At 45.6% G+C, this 16,222-nt stretch overlaps 1 protein-coding gene across 4 annotated transcripts in view; it reads left to right on the top strand.

The window, feature by feature from the left end:
* Positions 1 to 16,222, top strand: part of l3mbtl3 (L3MBTL histone methyl-lysine binding protein 3) — a 230,920-nt gene that overhangs the window by 164,832 nt on the left and 49,866 nt on the right. For all 4 annotated transcript variants that reach the window (XM_072499212.1, XM_072499215.1, XM_072499214.1 and 1 more), the window contains one exon: positions 10,027 to 10,161. In XM_072499212.1, coding sequence (XP_072355313.1) covers positions 10,027 to 10,161 — 135 coding nt within the window. The remainder of the gene's footprint in view (positions 1 to 10,026; positions 10,162 to 16,222) is intronic.

The raw sequence follows: 16,222 nt of genomic DNA, 5'->3' as shown, positions 1-16,222 counted from the left end.
GGCGTCGAGGTTAATGATGGCGCGAAACGGCCCCGCTCTCGACCGATTCAGGGCCCGAAAATGGGCTAGGATCGGGGCCGCGAGAAACTCGGGGGGCGTGTCGCGCTGGATGGCTGTCGTCACCGCGCGACAGCCGAATGATGCGGCGCTGCGCCATAAATGGCGCGAGCCGCGCATGGAAGGACCCGGAGTAGGAGAAGGAGTCGCGATGGTTGAGCCCCGACGAGCCGCACCGAGGTTCTGGGACACGGACCTGGACACCCTGCTAGATGAGGTGGAGAACAGAAGGGCCATCCGCTGCCCAAGACGTGGGCATCGACAGCCATCCGGCGCGGTTGACGTGATGTTGGCACCGCTGTCAGTACTGTAGGGCAGACCCCCCGGACCGGGGAGCAGTGTCAAAAGAAGCTGCACGACCTCACTCGGGCTGCCAGGGTAAGTGCCATGAGGGTGCCCCCGGGCATGAGGGGGAGGAAGTGGGGTGGGGGGGGGGGTTTGGGCGGTCAGGGTGCACAACGATTTACTCAACCCACATGAGCCCCCGTGGAGCGATGCCATGGCGTGTCTCCAACTGTCTCCTGAACCAGCATAAATGTAGTTTATATGTGCACGCCCTGATGATACCCACCTAATTGTGATGCTTTATCCAACCTCCCACCCCCCAGGACAAGACCGCTCACAACCAGCGTGACGTATGAGAACCGGAGGGGGTTCCCCTGTGCTGTACCCGCTAAATGTCCACGAGCAGAGGGCCCTGGACCTCGCTGGGTGCTCCGCCACCCGGGAGGTCGCGACATGCCAGCTCGGAGGCGCAGAAGCAAGTGAGATAACCCTGCAAGTTCTCCCCCCCCCCCCCCCCCCCCCCCGTTGGCCGCAGCCTTCTCAGGGAACTCAGGGAAGCCGACCCGGTCTCCAGGAGCTGCGGAACAGTTAGCTCACCTGCTCAGCGTCAGCCAGCACGACTGGCTGACGACTTTAAATAGTAGGTGTGAATGGCGACGGCGTGAACTGGGGTCACGCCGTCAGGACTTCAGCCCATCCGGGCCTGAGAATAGCGGGAGTGGCGGAGAATCGCCATTATGGGTGTCTCGGGCGATTCACCGGACTGTGCCGTGCAGAACTAGATAGTGCTGATCTCGCCGCTTGGGTTAGCCATCGCGGGAGGGCGTCGGACCAGGCGATTCTCCCAAACGGCACGGCATCGGAGAATCGCGCCCAATGTGTTTCACACATGCAAGCGTATGAATTAGGAGCAGGAATAGGTCCCCTAACAGTAGTTACACTGTTTTCAGAGTATACATGAAGAAATAAATGGGGCATGTAAGAAAGGTACTGCAATAATCATCAGTGGATAAAGGGGAAACTGTAGATGTATTGTACTTGGATTCCCAAAAGGCATTTGATAAGGTGCTACCTATGTGCTACCTATGATCACATGAATTAGGCGTCGAGTCTGCTCAACCATTTATTAAATAATATGCTACTTTTCTATTCTTCCTGCCAAAGTGGACAAGTTCACATTTTCCCACATTATGCACCATCTGCTAATTTTTTTTGCACACTCACTTAAACTATCTATGTCCTTTTGCAGATTTCGTATTGACCTCTTCACAACTTGTGTTCCTACCGATGTTTGCATCTTCAAATTTATCAACCATGTATTTGGCCCCTTCTTCTAAGTCATTGATATAAATTCAAAATAGTTGAGGTCCCTGAGGCACACTAATGATCACAACATGCCAATGTGAAAAAGATCTATTTATCCCTATTGTCTGCTTCGGATTGGCAACCAATCCTATATCCATGCTAATAGTTCCCCTCTACACCGTGAGCATTTGTTTCTAGCTGATGTGGAGAGAAAGTGCTGAATCCTTTGATCAAATGGAGCAAATTTCATTGGAAGAGTTTAGGGAACAGTGATTATGAGATCATTAAGATTTAGAATAGTTATGGAAAATGGAGAAGTACAATCAAGGGCAAAAGTACTTCTCTGCAGGAGGGCTAACGCCAATGGGTTGAAAAGGGAATCTGATCCAGGTAGATTGGAAGAAATATTCCTGAGAAATTCTGTAATTGAACAACAGAAAACCTTTGTTGAGGATCTCCTTTGGGATACAAAGTAGACACTGTTTCTTGAGGAGGAAAGGAAGAACATCTAAAACTATAGCTCGCGTGCAAAGAATAGAAATATAGGGTGGAACCTTACCAGAATTTGGCAAATGTCTAGCTCAGACAGAAAACCAGTGTGTAATTCTTGAGTTGCACAGACCAGTTTTTTCACAGAACCTTGAGCATTCATGCCAAAAACAAACTAGTGTGCACGGTTTATGCCACAACTCTGGAGGGGCCTCATAAAGCCGCGAACCGACTCCAAAGAGATTGGGGCGCGATCTTTAAAAGCCGCCCCAATCAGCGCAGTAGCCCCCTGGCCCCCACCATGGAGGTATCGGAGGCTCACTTTCCCTCCCACAGACATTCACCGGCAAACCCCCAGCCCTGTTCATTCATCGCCAGCATCCCCCTCCCTCAGTGTCCACTCCTCCCTGCCCACGAAACATCAACGCCCCACCTCCCAAGGCTCCTACTAGGGTCTGCCCCTGGCACAAGGTGTCCCCTTGCGTGAGTGTCAACTTGGCAGTGCAAACCGGTGATAGTGGGCAATGCAATGAAAACGCCCGGGCATGCCCCTCTACCCTCTACACCACCCCCCCCCCCCCAAAACCTTCGTGAGTTGATACTTGTATGTCTGTGCCCCCGAAGGGACACCCTCGACTACCTCCTGCCTGGCCAAACCTGTTGTAAATGTCACCGGCGTGACGTTGAGTATGTGACGTGACACAATGTATGAATATTTAGTAAAGGGGGATTATTTGGCCGGGGGGGTGGGGGGGGGGCGCTAATAGCAGTCAAATTTATTAACATGAGGTTCATGCCTTTGCGGGGTGAATCTTGAGACATCGCCGGCAAGGGGTGCAGAAAATCTGGAATCACGATCCCTCCAGCGAAAATCACATTTCCCGATTCTCGTGGTATTTTCCACCTGTGCTGCTTTTCCCGCGGACGGCGAGTGCGGACTCAAGATCGCGGCCACAGAGGTTGAAATGATACTGTAAAAGAGGATTATACTTGTAGGGTAAGTAAAACATGTGGAAAACCAAGCTGAATAAAGGGGACAAAGCAAATATGAAAAAGGGAGTATTAGGAGCAAAGTGAGAGTATGAGAATAGATTGACAAATAACATAAAAGGAAACCCAAAAAGCGTTAATAAATACACGAATAGCAAAAAGATCAAGTGTGGGGCTGATCAGGAACCAGAAAGCTGATGGTCTTGTGGAGGCTGAGGGCATGAGTGAGCTACTGAGGTGGATATTTGGATCTGTCTTTGCTGGAGAAGAGGATGCTGCCAAAGTAGCAGTAATAGAGGGGTCTGGAACAATGTTTAATAGGATGAAAATAGATGAAGATAAAATGTTGTCAGTCATCAAAGTAGAAAAGCCACTGGGTCCAGATGGGATGTATCTTGGGTTACTGAAGAAAGTAAGGGTGGAAATTGCAGAGGCTTTACACAATACTCCAATTCCCTTGAAAGTCATTGCAGAGGACTGGAGGATTATCCATGTTATAGGGATGTTCAACCGGTAAGAGCGTAACCCCAGAACACACCCTTCAGTCTAGTGTCAGTAGTGGGGAAGGTTTTACAGACAGTAATCCTGAATTGGTATTTGGACAAAAATGGGCTAACCAACGAAGATTCACATGTAATTGTCAAAGATCAATTGTTTTTTTTATTCATTCTTGGGGCATCGCAGGCTGTGCCAGCATTTATTGCCCATCCTTAATTGCCCTTGAAGGGGCAGTTAAGGGTCAACCACATTGCTGTGGGTCTGGAGTCACATGTAGACCAGACCAGGTAAGGATGGCAGAATTCCTTCCCTAAAGGACATTAGTGAATAACTTTGGAATACTAGAGGTGATTGAGGATATTGTGGTTAATGTGTATTATATAATTTTAAGAGACTTTGACTAGGCACCACAAAATAGACAATCCTCGCCAGCCACCTTTTCCCAGTCTCTGAAAAAATTCTTCCAGAAGGCCATTATAGCTTCCGACCAAACCTTGGAACAGCAGAAATGATTTTAATTGCTCGGCAACGTCCAAGCAAAATGCCAGGAACAACATCAACCACAATACATGGCCTTCCATCAAAGCTTTTCACTCGGTCACTCCGGAAGTGCTGGAGAAGACCCTTACAAAGGATGGCTGTCCCAAGAAATTCATCACCATCCAAGTGTTCCACGACAAGATCTCAACGACACGTCTCACTGATGGAAATAAAACAATCCTTTGAGGTCAAGACTGGAGCCAAACAGGGATGTGTTGTCGCCTGCGCCCCCCCCCCCCCCCCCCCCCCCCCCCCCCCCCCAACCTTTTGCCATCTTTATTGTCACCATCCTTCACCTTGTCAAGAGCAAGCTTCACAATGGAGTGGACATCATCTACAGGATGGACGGAAAGCTTTTCAGTCTCAACCGGTTGAAATCCAAGAAGAAAATGTCACTGACATCGCTCGTGGAACTCCAGTATGCGGATGACATCGCCAGCTCTACTCAGAAGAGAATCCCCAAGGCATGCATGACACCTTCAGGGAAGCATACCAAAGATTTGGTCTCAGCCTCAAGAATACTCAAGTCCTTTCCCAGGCCACCTCAGGGCAAGTCCGGTCTCTCCCTCCATTAAGATCAATGGAGGAACCCTACTAAACGTAGAACATTTCCCATACCTCGGAGCCACCTCTCCCCTAAGGCTGACATCGATGCAGAGATCCAACATGGTATCCAATCTGTGAGCACCTCCCTCGGACGTCTAAGGACGAGAGGCTTTGGCGACCGTGACATCCTTGCTGACATGAGGATCCTCATGTACAAGGCCTTCCAACACTTCTATACGCCTCAGAAACTTGGACTACGCGCAGACGCCACCTGAAGACCCTGGAGAGGTAACATCAATGCCTTCTGAGACGGATTCTCCGCATCAGCTTGGAGGACTAACATCAGCATCCTTAAAGGAGCCAAGAGCACTAGCATCGAGGTCGCGATCATCCGAAACCAACTCCTCTGGGGCGGACATGTGCTTAGGATCAGAGTCCTGACTGCCAAAGCATATAATCTTTGTCCAGTTCACGTAAGGATTCTGGACTAGAGGAGGATAAGGGAAGTGCTTCAAAGATACCCTGAAGGCTTACCTCAATAAATTCAACATAGACATCAACAATTGGGAGACCCTAGCTCCGACAAGACCTGGTTCGAGGAAACTCCTGATTGATGGGACACAATTCTTTGATATCCGATGGCAAGAGGAGACGTGGAAAAGGAGCCAGAGAAAGGAATATCAGCATTCTAGAGTCCAAGAACCAATCCCACCTCCTGGAAACACCTGCCAAGTGTGCGGACGAAGTTGTGGCTCTAGAAATGGCACATCAACCATGAAAAAATCCACAGAACCCATGACCAGCAACACAAGGTCTCTTGGTGGAGAAGAAGAATAAACCTGTTAACAAAATTAAAACCCATTGGTTTAAATGGACAGTGACTACCAGGATGCAAAATTAACTAAGGTGCAGAGAGCAGTGGTTACCAGTTAACATTCAGACTGATGGGATGTATAAAATGAGGTGTCCCATGTATTAGGGCTGCTGCTCTTTTTAGTATGCATTGATGACTTGAGGTTGAAGGTGATATTTTAAAAATTGCACATAATATGAAATTTGAAAATGTAATGAGAAATGAGGAGGATAGCATTTGACTTGAGGAAAACATAAATAGGCTGGTAAAATGGATAGACATGTACAGATGTACACACAAGTGTGAAATTATGTTGGGGTAGCAAGACAGATGAGTAAGTAGAGGCAGCAGGAACTAAATGCTGCAATTTTAAAGGTAGGCAGGAAAAAAAAAGGCCTGCCGATGTATGTGCACAAACATTTGAAGATGGCAGGACAATTCTTGCCCAATCACTTAACTAGTCTGTATCCTTTTCTAGGCTTTCTGTCTTCCTTGTAGCTTACGCTCGCACCTAGCTTTGTATGGCTGTTTTACATTCGGCCCCCTTATTTTAGTCATTTACATAGATGTAGATAACTAAGGTCAATCACTGATCCTTTCAACACTCTACTAGTTGCACCCTGCCATCCCGAAAATGAACCGCATATTTCTTTCTTTGTTTTCATAGAGCTGTAGAGATCTACAGCACAGAAGAGGCCCTTCGGCCCACCGCAGCGGCAAGCGCCAAAAATAACCATCTAAGTATTCTAATCCCACTTCCCAGCACTTGGCCCATAGCTTTGTATGCCTTGGCATCGCAAGTGCATATTTAAATACTTCTTAAACGTTATGAGGATCTCTGCCTCCAGCACCCTTTCAGGCAGCAAGTTCCAGACTCCCACCAGCCTCAAGGTGCAAAAGATTTTCCTCAGATCCCCCTCTAAACCTCCTGCCCCTCACCTTATGTTCCGATGTCCATTCCTGCTCGGTCTCCTTTGCTCCAAGAAAACAACCTCAGCCTATTCAATCTCATCATAGCTAAAACTCTCCAGCCCAGGCAACACCCTGGTAAATCTCCTCTGCACCCTTTCCAGTGATGTGGAGATGCCGGCGTTGGACTGGGGTGAGCACAGTACGAAGTCTTACAACACCAGGTTAAAGTCCAACAGGTTTGTTTCAATGTCACTAGCTTTCGGAGAGCTGCTCCTTCCTCAGGTGAATGAAGAGGTATGTTCCAGAAACATATATATAGACAAATTCAAAGATGCCAGACAATGCTTGGAATGCGAGCATTAGCAGATGATTAAATCTTTACAGATCCAGAGATGGGGTAACCCCAGGTTAAAGAGGTGTGAATTGTGCCAAGCCAGGACAGTCGGTAGGATTTCGCAGGCCAGATGGTGGGGGATGAATGTAATGCAACATGACTGTCGGTACTTCCCAGGGTCCTACTGTTTGCCATGTATTCACTTGCTCAAGTGCGTCACCTCACACTTGTCGGGATTAATTCTAAAATGGGTCTAAGCAATATTGGTGCAGTTACAGTTGACAAGGCCGCACAAAACTAATTTGGCACAAATTGGCGATCATGCAGAGTTGTCACAGGAAAAAACAAACTAGGTCAGCCCAGCAGACAGAGAAGTCATGGACATGATAAGTCACATGGAGTATTAGAAGGCTAAATTGCATCTATTTTAATGCAAGGATCCTGTCTGGTAATGCAGATGAACTTAGAGTGTTGGTCAGCATGTGAAAATATGATATTGTTACAATCATTGAGACATGGTTGAAAGAAGGGCAGGACTGGCAACTAAACATTCCAGGGTATAGAGGTTTCCGGTGTGATGGGGGGATGTAATAGAGGAGGGGGCATTGCATAATTGATAAAAGAGACCATCACTGCACTAATGAGGGCAGATGTCTTCGAAGGCTCTTCAAATGGGGCCATATGTGTAGAGCATAGAAATAAAACGGGGGCGATAACTTTCTGGGATTATACTACAGGCCTCCCAAAAGTCAGAGGGAAATAGAGAAGCAGATATGTAGGCAAATCACAGAGATGTGTGAGAGCAATAGGGATATAGTAGTGGGGATTTCAACTTGGCCAATATAAACTGGATTCTCCCTAGTGTGAAAGGATTAGACGGAGTGGAATTTTTAAAGTGCATCCATAAGAGAATTTTCTTCCAGTACAAAGATAGTCCTATTTGGGATGGGGCCAATTTCAGTATCGTTAGTCAGGGTCTGGCAACATAGACTGGGAGCTGCTCCTGCAGGTAGATCTACATTTGGAAAGTGGGAGTCTTTTAAAAGTGAAATAATGAGAGTTCAGGACCAACATGTTCTTCTCTGAGGGCCAATGTGGCAAGTCTCATGAACCTTGGATGTCAAGGGATATTGAGGGTTTGATGAAGAAAAAAAGGAAGCACGTGGTAAGTATGGAGCACTGAAAACTGGGGAGGTCCTTCAGGAGTATAGAGTGTAGAGGGGTACTTACAATAAAAATTAACAGGGGAAATAAGGGCCATGAAATGTCATTGGCAATAAGATTATGGAAAACCCCATGGTGTTTTAAGTATTAAGAGCAAGAGGATGACCATGGAAAGAATGAGGCCCATCAGGGATCAAAGGTGCAATCTTTGCGTGGAGTCAGAGAATGTGGTCCCAAATTAATATTTTTCTCATAAGTATTCACGAAGGAGAAAGACATGGCAGCTGGGTATTTCAGTTGGGACGGCAAAGTTCTAGCTAATTCTACATTAAATTAAGTAACAAGTAGGCACCATTGAGTAAGTACATACAAGAATGTAAAGATTACATTAAGGTTAATATGGATGAGGTATTCGATGTTTTCGGGAGCATAAAGAACAAGAACAAAGAAAATTACAGCACAGGAACAGGCCCTTCGGCCTTCCCAGCCTGCGCCGATCCAGATCCTTTATCTAAACCTGTCGCCTATTTTCCAAGGATCTACTTCCCTCTGTTCCCCGCCCGTTCATATATCTGTCTAGATGCATCTTGAATGATGCTATCGTGCCCGCCTCTACCACCTCCGCTGGCAAAGCGTTCCAGGCACCCACCACCCTCTGCATAAAAAACTTTCCATGCACATCTCCCTTAAACTTTCCCCCTCTCACCTTGAAATCGTGACCCCTTGTAATTGACACCCCCACTCTTGGAAAAAGCTGGTTGCTATCCACCCTGTCCATACCTCTCATAATTTTGTAGATCTCAATCAGGTCCCCCCTCGACCTCCTTCTTTCCAATGAAAACAATCCAAATCTACTCAGCCTTTCTTCATAGCTAGCACCCTCCATGCCAGGCAACATCCTGGTAAACCTCCTCTGCACCCTCTCTATAGCATCCACATCCTTCTGGTAATGTGGCGACCAGAACTGCACGCAGTATTCCAAATGTGGCCTAACCAAAGTCCGATACAACTATAACATGACCTGCCGACTTTTGAACTCAATACCCTGTCGGATGAAGGCAAGCATGCTGTATGCCTTCTTGACCACTCTATCGACCTGTGTTGCCACCTTCAGGGTACAATGGACCTGAACTCCCAGATCTCTCTGTACATCAATTTTCCCCAGGACTCTTCCATTGACCATATAGTCCGCTCTTGAATTAGTTCCTCCAAAATGCATCACCTAGCATTTGCCTGGATTGAACTCCATCTGCCATTTCTCTGCCCAGCTCTCCAATCTACCTATATTTTGCTGTATTCTCTGACAGTCCTCCTCCTCCTGAATTTTAAAAGTCCAACCATTTTCCTTACTAATTCTCAATTCATTCTTGCATATCTGCAACTCTACCAATCTTAGTATCATCTGCAAACTTGCGAATCAGACCACCTATACCTTCGTCCAGATCATTTATGAATATCACAAACAACAGTTGTCCGAGCACGGATCCCTGTGGAACACCACTAGTCACCTTTCTCCATTTTGAGACACTCCCTTCCACCACTACTCCCTGTCTCCTGTTGCCCAGCCAGTTCTTTATCCATCTAGCTAGTACACCCTGAACCCCATATGACTTCACTTTTTCCATCAACCTGCCATGGGAAACTTTATCAAACGCCTTACTGAAGTCCATGTGTATGACATCTACAGCCCTTCCCTCATCAATTAACTTTGTCACCTCCTCAAAGAACTCTATTAGGTTTGTAAGACATAAATCATCCAGGCCTGATGAGATGTATCCCAGGTTGCTGTGGGAGGCTAGGGAGGAGATTGCTGGGGCTCTGACAGAGATATTTAAATCTTCGCTGGCCACCGGTGAAGTGCCAGACTGGAGGATGGGTAATATGGTACCTTTATTCAACAAGACACCCAATTTGTTAACTGCATTGAGGCTTCTAATTTGGCATGCTAGATTGCTACATTAGTAACTATTTCATCTTCCAGCACTGTCCGCTTCAATTTTATGAGCAAAAAGTTTATTGATTCAAATTTAAATATACATTGTTCAATTTTAAGGAAATTCTCAAAAGACCATTGGCTCTCAGTAGCTGCTGTGCAAGGAGAGTGGAATGCTGAGGACTCTATCTCTGATGAAGAACCACCGTGCAAAAAATCTCTTGTGTGTACCAACAAAGGAAGAAAATACAGCAGGTCAGTGTCCTGTGCAAATAGTTTCTGTGATATCAGTATTGGATATAAAGTGCACAATAAAATATTGCTTTACTTGTTAATTGCAGTGTTATTACTGACTACAAGAATTGGTGTAATCTTTGAAAATCTCAGCCATGACAGGGGACACGTTAGTGTAATCTTTATATTCTTATATGTACTTACTCAATGGTACCTACTTGTTACTTAATTTAATGTAGAATTATCTTTATCTTTCATTTAAAATAAACTGCAACACACACATGCCTGAAGCACATAGCAGCATCTGGTGTGAATTTTGCTGACTTTGTTAGACTTTAGAGTTCAGTGGATGTTCACGAATTGTGCTTTGTGAACAAAATCATAATGAGTAAATGGAATAATGCACATCTATTTCCAGTTTTTGATTTGATTGTAATTTAGTAAACATCTGTGGCAATTTCATATTCCAAGTAAAGCATATCATCACTGTGCTGCAATACCATGTACCAGAGAGCCAGCAACTGAAACGTATTTGAAATTAAGAGGTTGCACTTATTCTTGGAGGTGGGTCGGGGCGGTATTCCGTGAACTGTACCTGTATGGCATAAACTAGTTTTAAATATAGGCTCTTGAATAGAGGCAGAATTGGCATTTCAGCATATGAACTGATGTAATAATATGCTTGGACCATGTGTACAGATAACTAAATGCACCTTCATTCCCCTATCCTCACCTTTCATCGAGGAATGCAGTACTTTTAAGATGTTCAATGTTGCGCTGATTTAGTTAACAAAATAATTCCCATTTGTCCTGATTCGACTTGTCACTTTTACAAATATTTTATTTTATTTTATTTTTTAAATAAATTTAGAGTACACAATTTTTTTTTCCCAATTAAGGGGCAATTTAGCGTGGCCAAATCACATACCCTGCACACCTTTGGGGCAGACACGGGAGAATGTGCAAACTCCACACAGCGAGTGACCCAGGGCGGGATCGAACCCGGGTCCTCAGTGCCATGGGGCAGCAGTGCATGCCACTGTGCTGCTCTTACTTTTACAGATATTTTAAACATCTGTAATATTTAACTCTGTCTACTGATGAGTTAGGTTTCTAAGACTTTGGCGGTCATTTATGCTACCTCGGACTTTTGCCATTGATGGCCACTTTACAGATGTCAATCTTCAGATTCGTATAAGAGCCACTTACGTAGCTCCACCTTGGACATCTGGTGCAAATCATGAGGAACTGCAGCAGTCAGAACAGCAGTCTTCTCCACAGTCACCTGCCATTCCACATGACAGAGGGGCTGAACACAGAACTCTAACTCACATGAGGCGATAGCCCCAACACAATGTACAAGCAGAGGATAGGTTTTCTTGGCATGACTGACCTATAGAGCCTCTGATGACTCTGACCTTCTTAGAGTGTTGTCAATGACTTTTGCAGATTCCTGGGACAAGACCTTGTGTCAAGTGAATCATTTGGGCACAGATTGCCATTGGCAGTCCAAGGTCACTGCAGTCCAGAATGTATTTTCCTCTGGCTCATTCCAGGGAGTTTCTGGTGGCATTTCACAACCTGCTGCGCACAAGTATGCCTCCCAGGTTACTGATGCCATCTTTGTCAGGGTCACCACATGGCTATATTGCTTCTGATTAAGGCAAGTCTGAGGGCCCTGGGCATTGCAGCTCTGGCTGGGTTCCCACAAGTACAGGAGCCACAGGTTGCAAATCAAGACACCCTCAGATCAACCAGCAGTATTCATCAAATTAAAGAAATTGGACTCCATTAATGTTCAATTGGTATGTCAGCACTGAAAGATTATTGCATAAGTTTGCACAATATACTCCGGAACTACCATGATGACTTCAACCTGCGCCAGTCACATCTTCCACAGGTTTTTGCAAATCCAAACAAAGTCAGCAGCTGGCTCCTTGAAGATAAAATCTGCCGTGTAAGAATAAGGCTAATGGCACTGGTCAGGAGCTTTATATTGACACCCAGGGAAGTTACAATGGAAACCTCATAAACAAAAGAGAGATCATTGAACAAGCAACCTGGATGCTTAATAAGTGATTTAAGGTGCTGGACAGAGCTGGGGACAACCTTCAGTGTGCACCAGCAAAAGTATCTGAAATGACAGTGATTTGTAGCAGAGGGGACTTGCAGGGAGAGGAACTGCACTTCAGCTAATCAAAAGCAGTGCTGAACCCACTGCCCAGCCCCGTAAAGACAGTCCCACGGTCAATATTCCATCCCTTTCATCCTCTGAGCTGAAAGTCACATAGCATGTGAAAGGCGTCAATGGAGGTGACTGAGCAATAGAGCTTCAAACAAAGTTTGTGCTTAATAAATATTAATAATAAAAGTAGCAATTTCACAAACTTTTAAATATCAGTACTTTCCTTGTGAAGTTACAAAGGCTCCCTCTTCCACCTGCCTCATGCAACCCTTGAGCTGTTCTTTCCCTGCTTTGACTGTCCAGATGTTCCTGGCTGACATCCTCTGGGTTTTTGAATCCTTGAGGACCCCGCTAAAGACAACTACTCGTGCATTAGTTCAGAGCAGATTCGGCCATCCAGATAGAAGAAAGCATGTGAGGCACTGACTTGAGGGTGGGAATGGGAGAACCAGGAAAAAAGAGGGTAGGGAATGGGAAATATTTGAGCATTGACCACTTTCATGCCCCTTTATCCATCTTTCCTCTCAGGGTCAACCCACAGTTGCCTGTTCGGGACTGGAGCGTACTTCGCTACACTTAAGTGACGTTCCATGGCTCAGACAAATGATTTCTCCACACTAGTTAAACTGGTAGACTGAGTGTGCAAGTCATTGGTATACACACTGATGCCTGCTGCATTTGATACTCCATGAAGCTAGCCAATCTTTCCCTGCAGGTAGTCATCCACATCAAGGCCAGAGACATTGTGACACGTGGTGACAGAACTACAGGAAGTATGCAATCTGTATGCTTGTTTTTTTTCTTCTCGTTTGTGCTCTCGCAGACATGCACAACATCTTCTACTTAGGAAAAATAACACTCATTTTACCAGGGTTCCAACATCTACTCAGGTGGCGAGAAACTTTCAGTGGGAGGGAGGAGGACCCAGTTGTCATGGTCCGTGGTCCAAGGCTCTGGTTTAGCACAGTGGGCTAAACAGCTGGCTTGTAATGCAGAACAAGGCCAGCAGCGCGGGTTCAATTCCTGTACCATCCTCCCCGAACAGGGGTCGGAATGTGGCCACTAGGGGCTTTTCACAGTTACTTCATTAAACCTACTTGTGACAATAAGCGATTATTATTATATTATGTAACTACCAACGAAAAGACAGTACAAAGAAGGAGGTTCAGCATAGTCAATATGAGGACCTAGACATCAAATTAAGAATCAGAATCTCAGTGATCATAATCTTTGGATTATTAACTGAGCCATGTGAAAATTGGCACAAAACAAATTAGCATCGGACAAACAGATTAGAGAGATGAACGTGTGCCTCAAATACGTATTTGAGGGAAGTGGGCTTTGGTTCAAGGGGCACAGGCACCAGTTCTGGGGAAAAGGGATTTGTATCGTTGTGGTGGTATACACCCGAACCATGCCGGAACCGCCGGAACTGGTGTTCTTGCAAGCTGTGTAACTAGGGAAGTAGAGATGGTTTAAAACTAAATAATGGGTGCAAGGGATCAAATTTGGGAAGATGTGTAAATCAAAGAGCAGAGACCAGGCAAAAACTTAAGGTATTATTACAGGAAATGAAAAACAGTTTGTGACAGGAAAGAATAGAGAGTACAAATCTAACAGTAAATAAACGGCCGAGACTAGAGGTTCTAACAAGAATTAAAGCATAGAACTAAAATGCATGTAGCATTCGAAACAGAACAGATTATGGAGAGTGCATATAGAAGTAAATGAATACAATTGAATAGCCATTATGGAAACATGGCTGCAGGAGGACATGGATTTGGACCTGAATATTAAAAGATACAGGGTATTTAGGAAGGAGAGGAAGCAAGGAAAAGGTGGAGGGGTGGCTCTGTTAGTTAATCATTTTATTAGCATAGTACCCAAGTTCAATCATCTCGGATGTGGAAATGGTTTGATGAGAAATGGTAAAGACAAGCAACCACTTGTAGGAGTCTTGTACAGGCCCCTTAATAGTAACCAGATGATAGGATGGAGCACAATTGCAGTATGTCAGAAAGGTATGGTGATAATCATAGGTGATTTTAATTTGCATATAGGCTGGAAAAATCAGATGGGCAAAGTTGATTAGATGAGGAGTTCATTAAATGCTTTCAGGTTAGTTTCTTAGAACAACATATATTCTGAAACCAACTAGAGAGCAGGCTATACTAAATCTGGTATTGTGCAACAAGATGGTAATAATTAAGGATCTTGCAGTAAAGCTCTAGGTCGCAGCGACCATAATCTAATTTAATTTTACATTCAGTTTGAGGGGGAGAGGAGTGGGTCTGAGACGATGGGCGCGATTTAACAGAAACATTTCTAAGTATCATTTTGGACACGATTGGCGGGGAGTTTCTCAACAGTCGCGTTGGTAAGATCGTACCATGTAGGGCCCCCACGTGCTTCTCGCCATTGCTGGCTGTCTCACCGTATGATTCACCAGACTCTTACCTCAGCGTCTCATCGCTAACAAGGGGAGCTGCTTTTAAATGTTCCCTCACCACTCTTTGGGGATGCCAACCTGGCCAGATTTCTCGACGCTGTCGATGAGAGATGGGTCACTTGTTCACCTGAGGGGGTCGGAGGGCCAACAACAGCGTCACCGCCTGGCAGTGGCTGTCAGTGCGGGCAGCATGACAAGGAGAACCACTGTGCAATGTCAGAAGAAGACCAATGACCTCCACCGAGCTGCAAGGGTAAGTTACTACTTCTGTCCTGGCAACATGTCTGCCTGCCACTCCTCAAATACCACCCCCCATAAATAATTGGCTGACACCTCTCACCCTCCCCACATCCGTTCTTTGTGCTTGCTCCACAGAACCCACTGGCACCCACCAGCACAACCCCTTCATGTCCAGGTGCGGTACCTGCACATGCTATTTGCTATACACCCATCCCTGACCCATCAAGCGTGTATCTCACAATGCCCTCTCTTTGTCCTTGCAGGAGAAGGTAGCCCATAATAAGCGGGAAAGGGCCAAGACAAACTGATGCCCCAGTTGCTGATGCATATCAGGTGGAGGCAAGAACATCCAAGTGAGCCAACAGTCAGAGGTCTGCTGGATCCCATAACTCTGCTGTTTTCCAGTCAGATGCCGAGCCTCTGCACAATGTTATCCCGAGCTGATGTAGATGCGAGGGCACAGTCGTGAGATTCAAGAGAGACTGTCAGTGACATTCCAGCGAGTGCATAGAAAAGTCTAATGATGACCATTGTCGATTGTTGTAAAATCCCACCTGGTTCACTAATCTGCCATCCTTACCCAGTCTGGCCTACACATGACTCCAGACCCACAGCAATGAGGTAGCCTCTTGAATGCCCAATGCCCTCTGAAACGGCCTGGCAAGCCCTATGTTCAAGGCAAATTAGGGATGGGCAATAAATGTGAGCAGGTCAGTTAGATAGCAAGATGATTCACGCCGGGCGTGTATCTCGATTTTGGCTTTTCCATCTATTTAACCGGTTCACCCAGATGCGCGCCGGACGCAACGTGGCAGTTAAATCACGCCTTATGTTTTTAAACTTAAACTTAAATAAGGGCAATTATGAAAGTATGAAAGCTGAGCTGGTTAAAGTGAATTGGCAAATTAGGTTAAGGGATGGGTTAATAGAGATGCAGTGGCAAACATTTAAGGGGATATTTCAGAATGAATAAAATAGATGCATTCCAACGAGTAAGGAACTGTCCAAGGGACAGGCCCACCATTCATGGTTAACTAGAAAGGTTAAAGATAGTATCAAACTTAAAGCATAAAGACCAGTGACCGGTCAGAAGATTGCACAGAATTTAAGGAATGGCAACGGATGACGAAAAGATTAATGAGAGGCGAAAAGTTAGAGCATGATTGAAAGCTAGCCAGAAATGCAAAAAAGAAAGTAAAAGTTTTCAT

The sequence above is a fragment of the Scyliorhinus torazame genome, chromosome 4 (genome assembly GCF_047496885.1).
Source record: "Scyliorhinus torazame isolate Kashiwa2021f chromosome 4, sScyTor2.1, whole genome shotgun sequence".
NCBI classification, from domain to species: Eukaryota; Metazoa; Chordata; class Chondrichthyes; order Carcharhiniformes; family Scyliorhinidae; genus Scyliorhinus; species Scyliorhinus torazame.
Note: the sequence above shows the minus strand (reverse complement) of the source record. Positions and strands in the feature narration are given on the sequence as shown.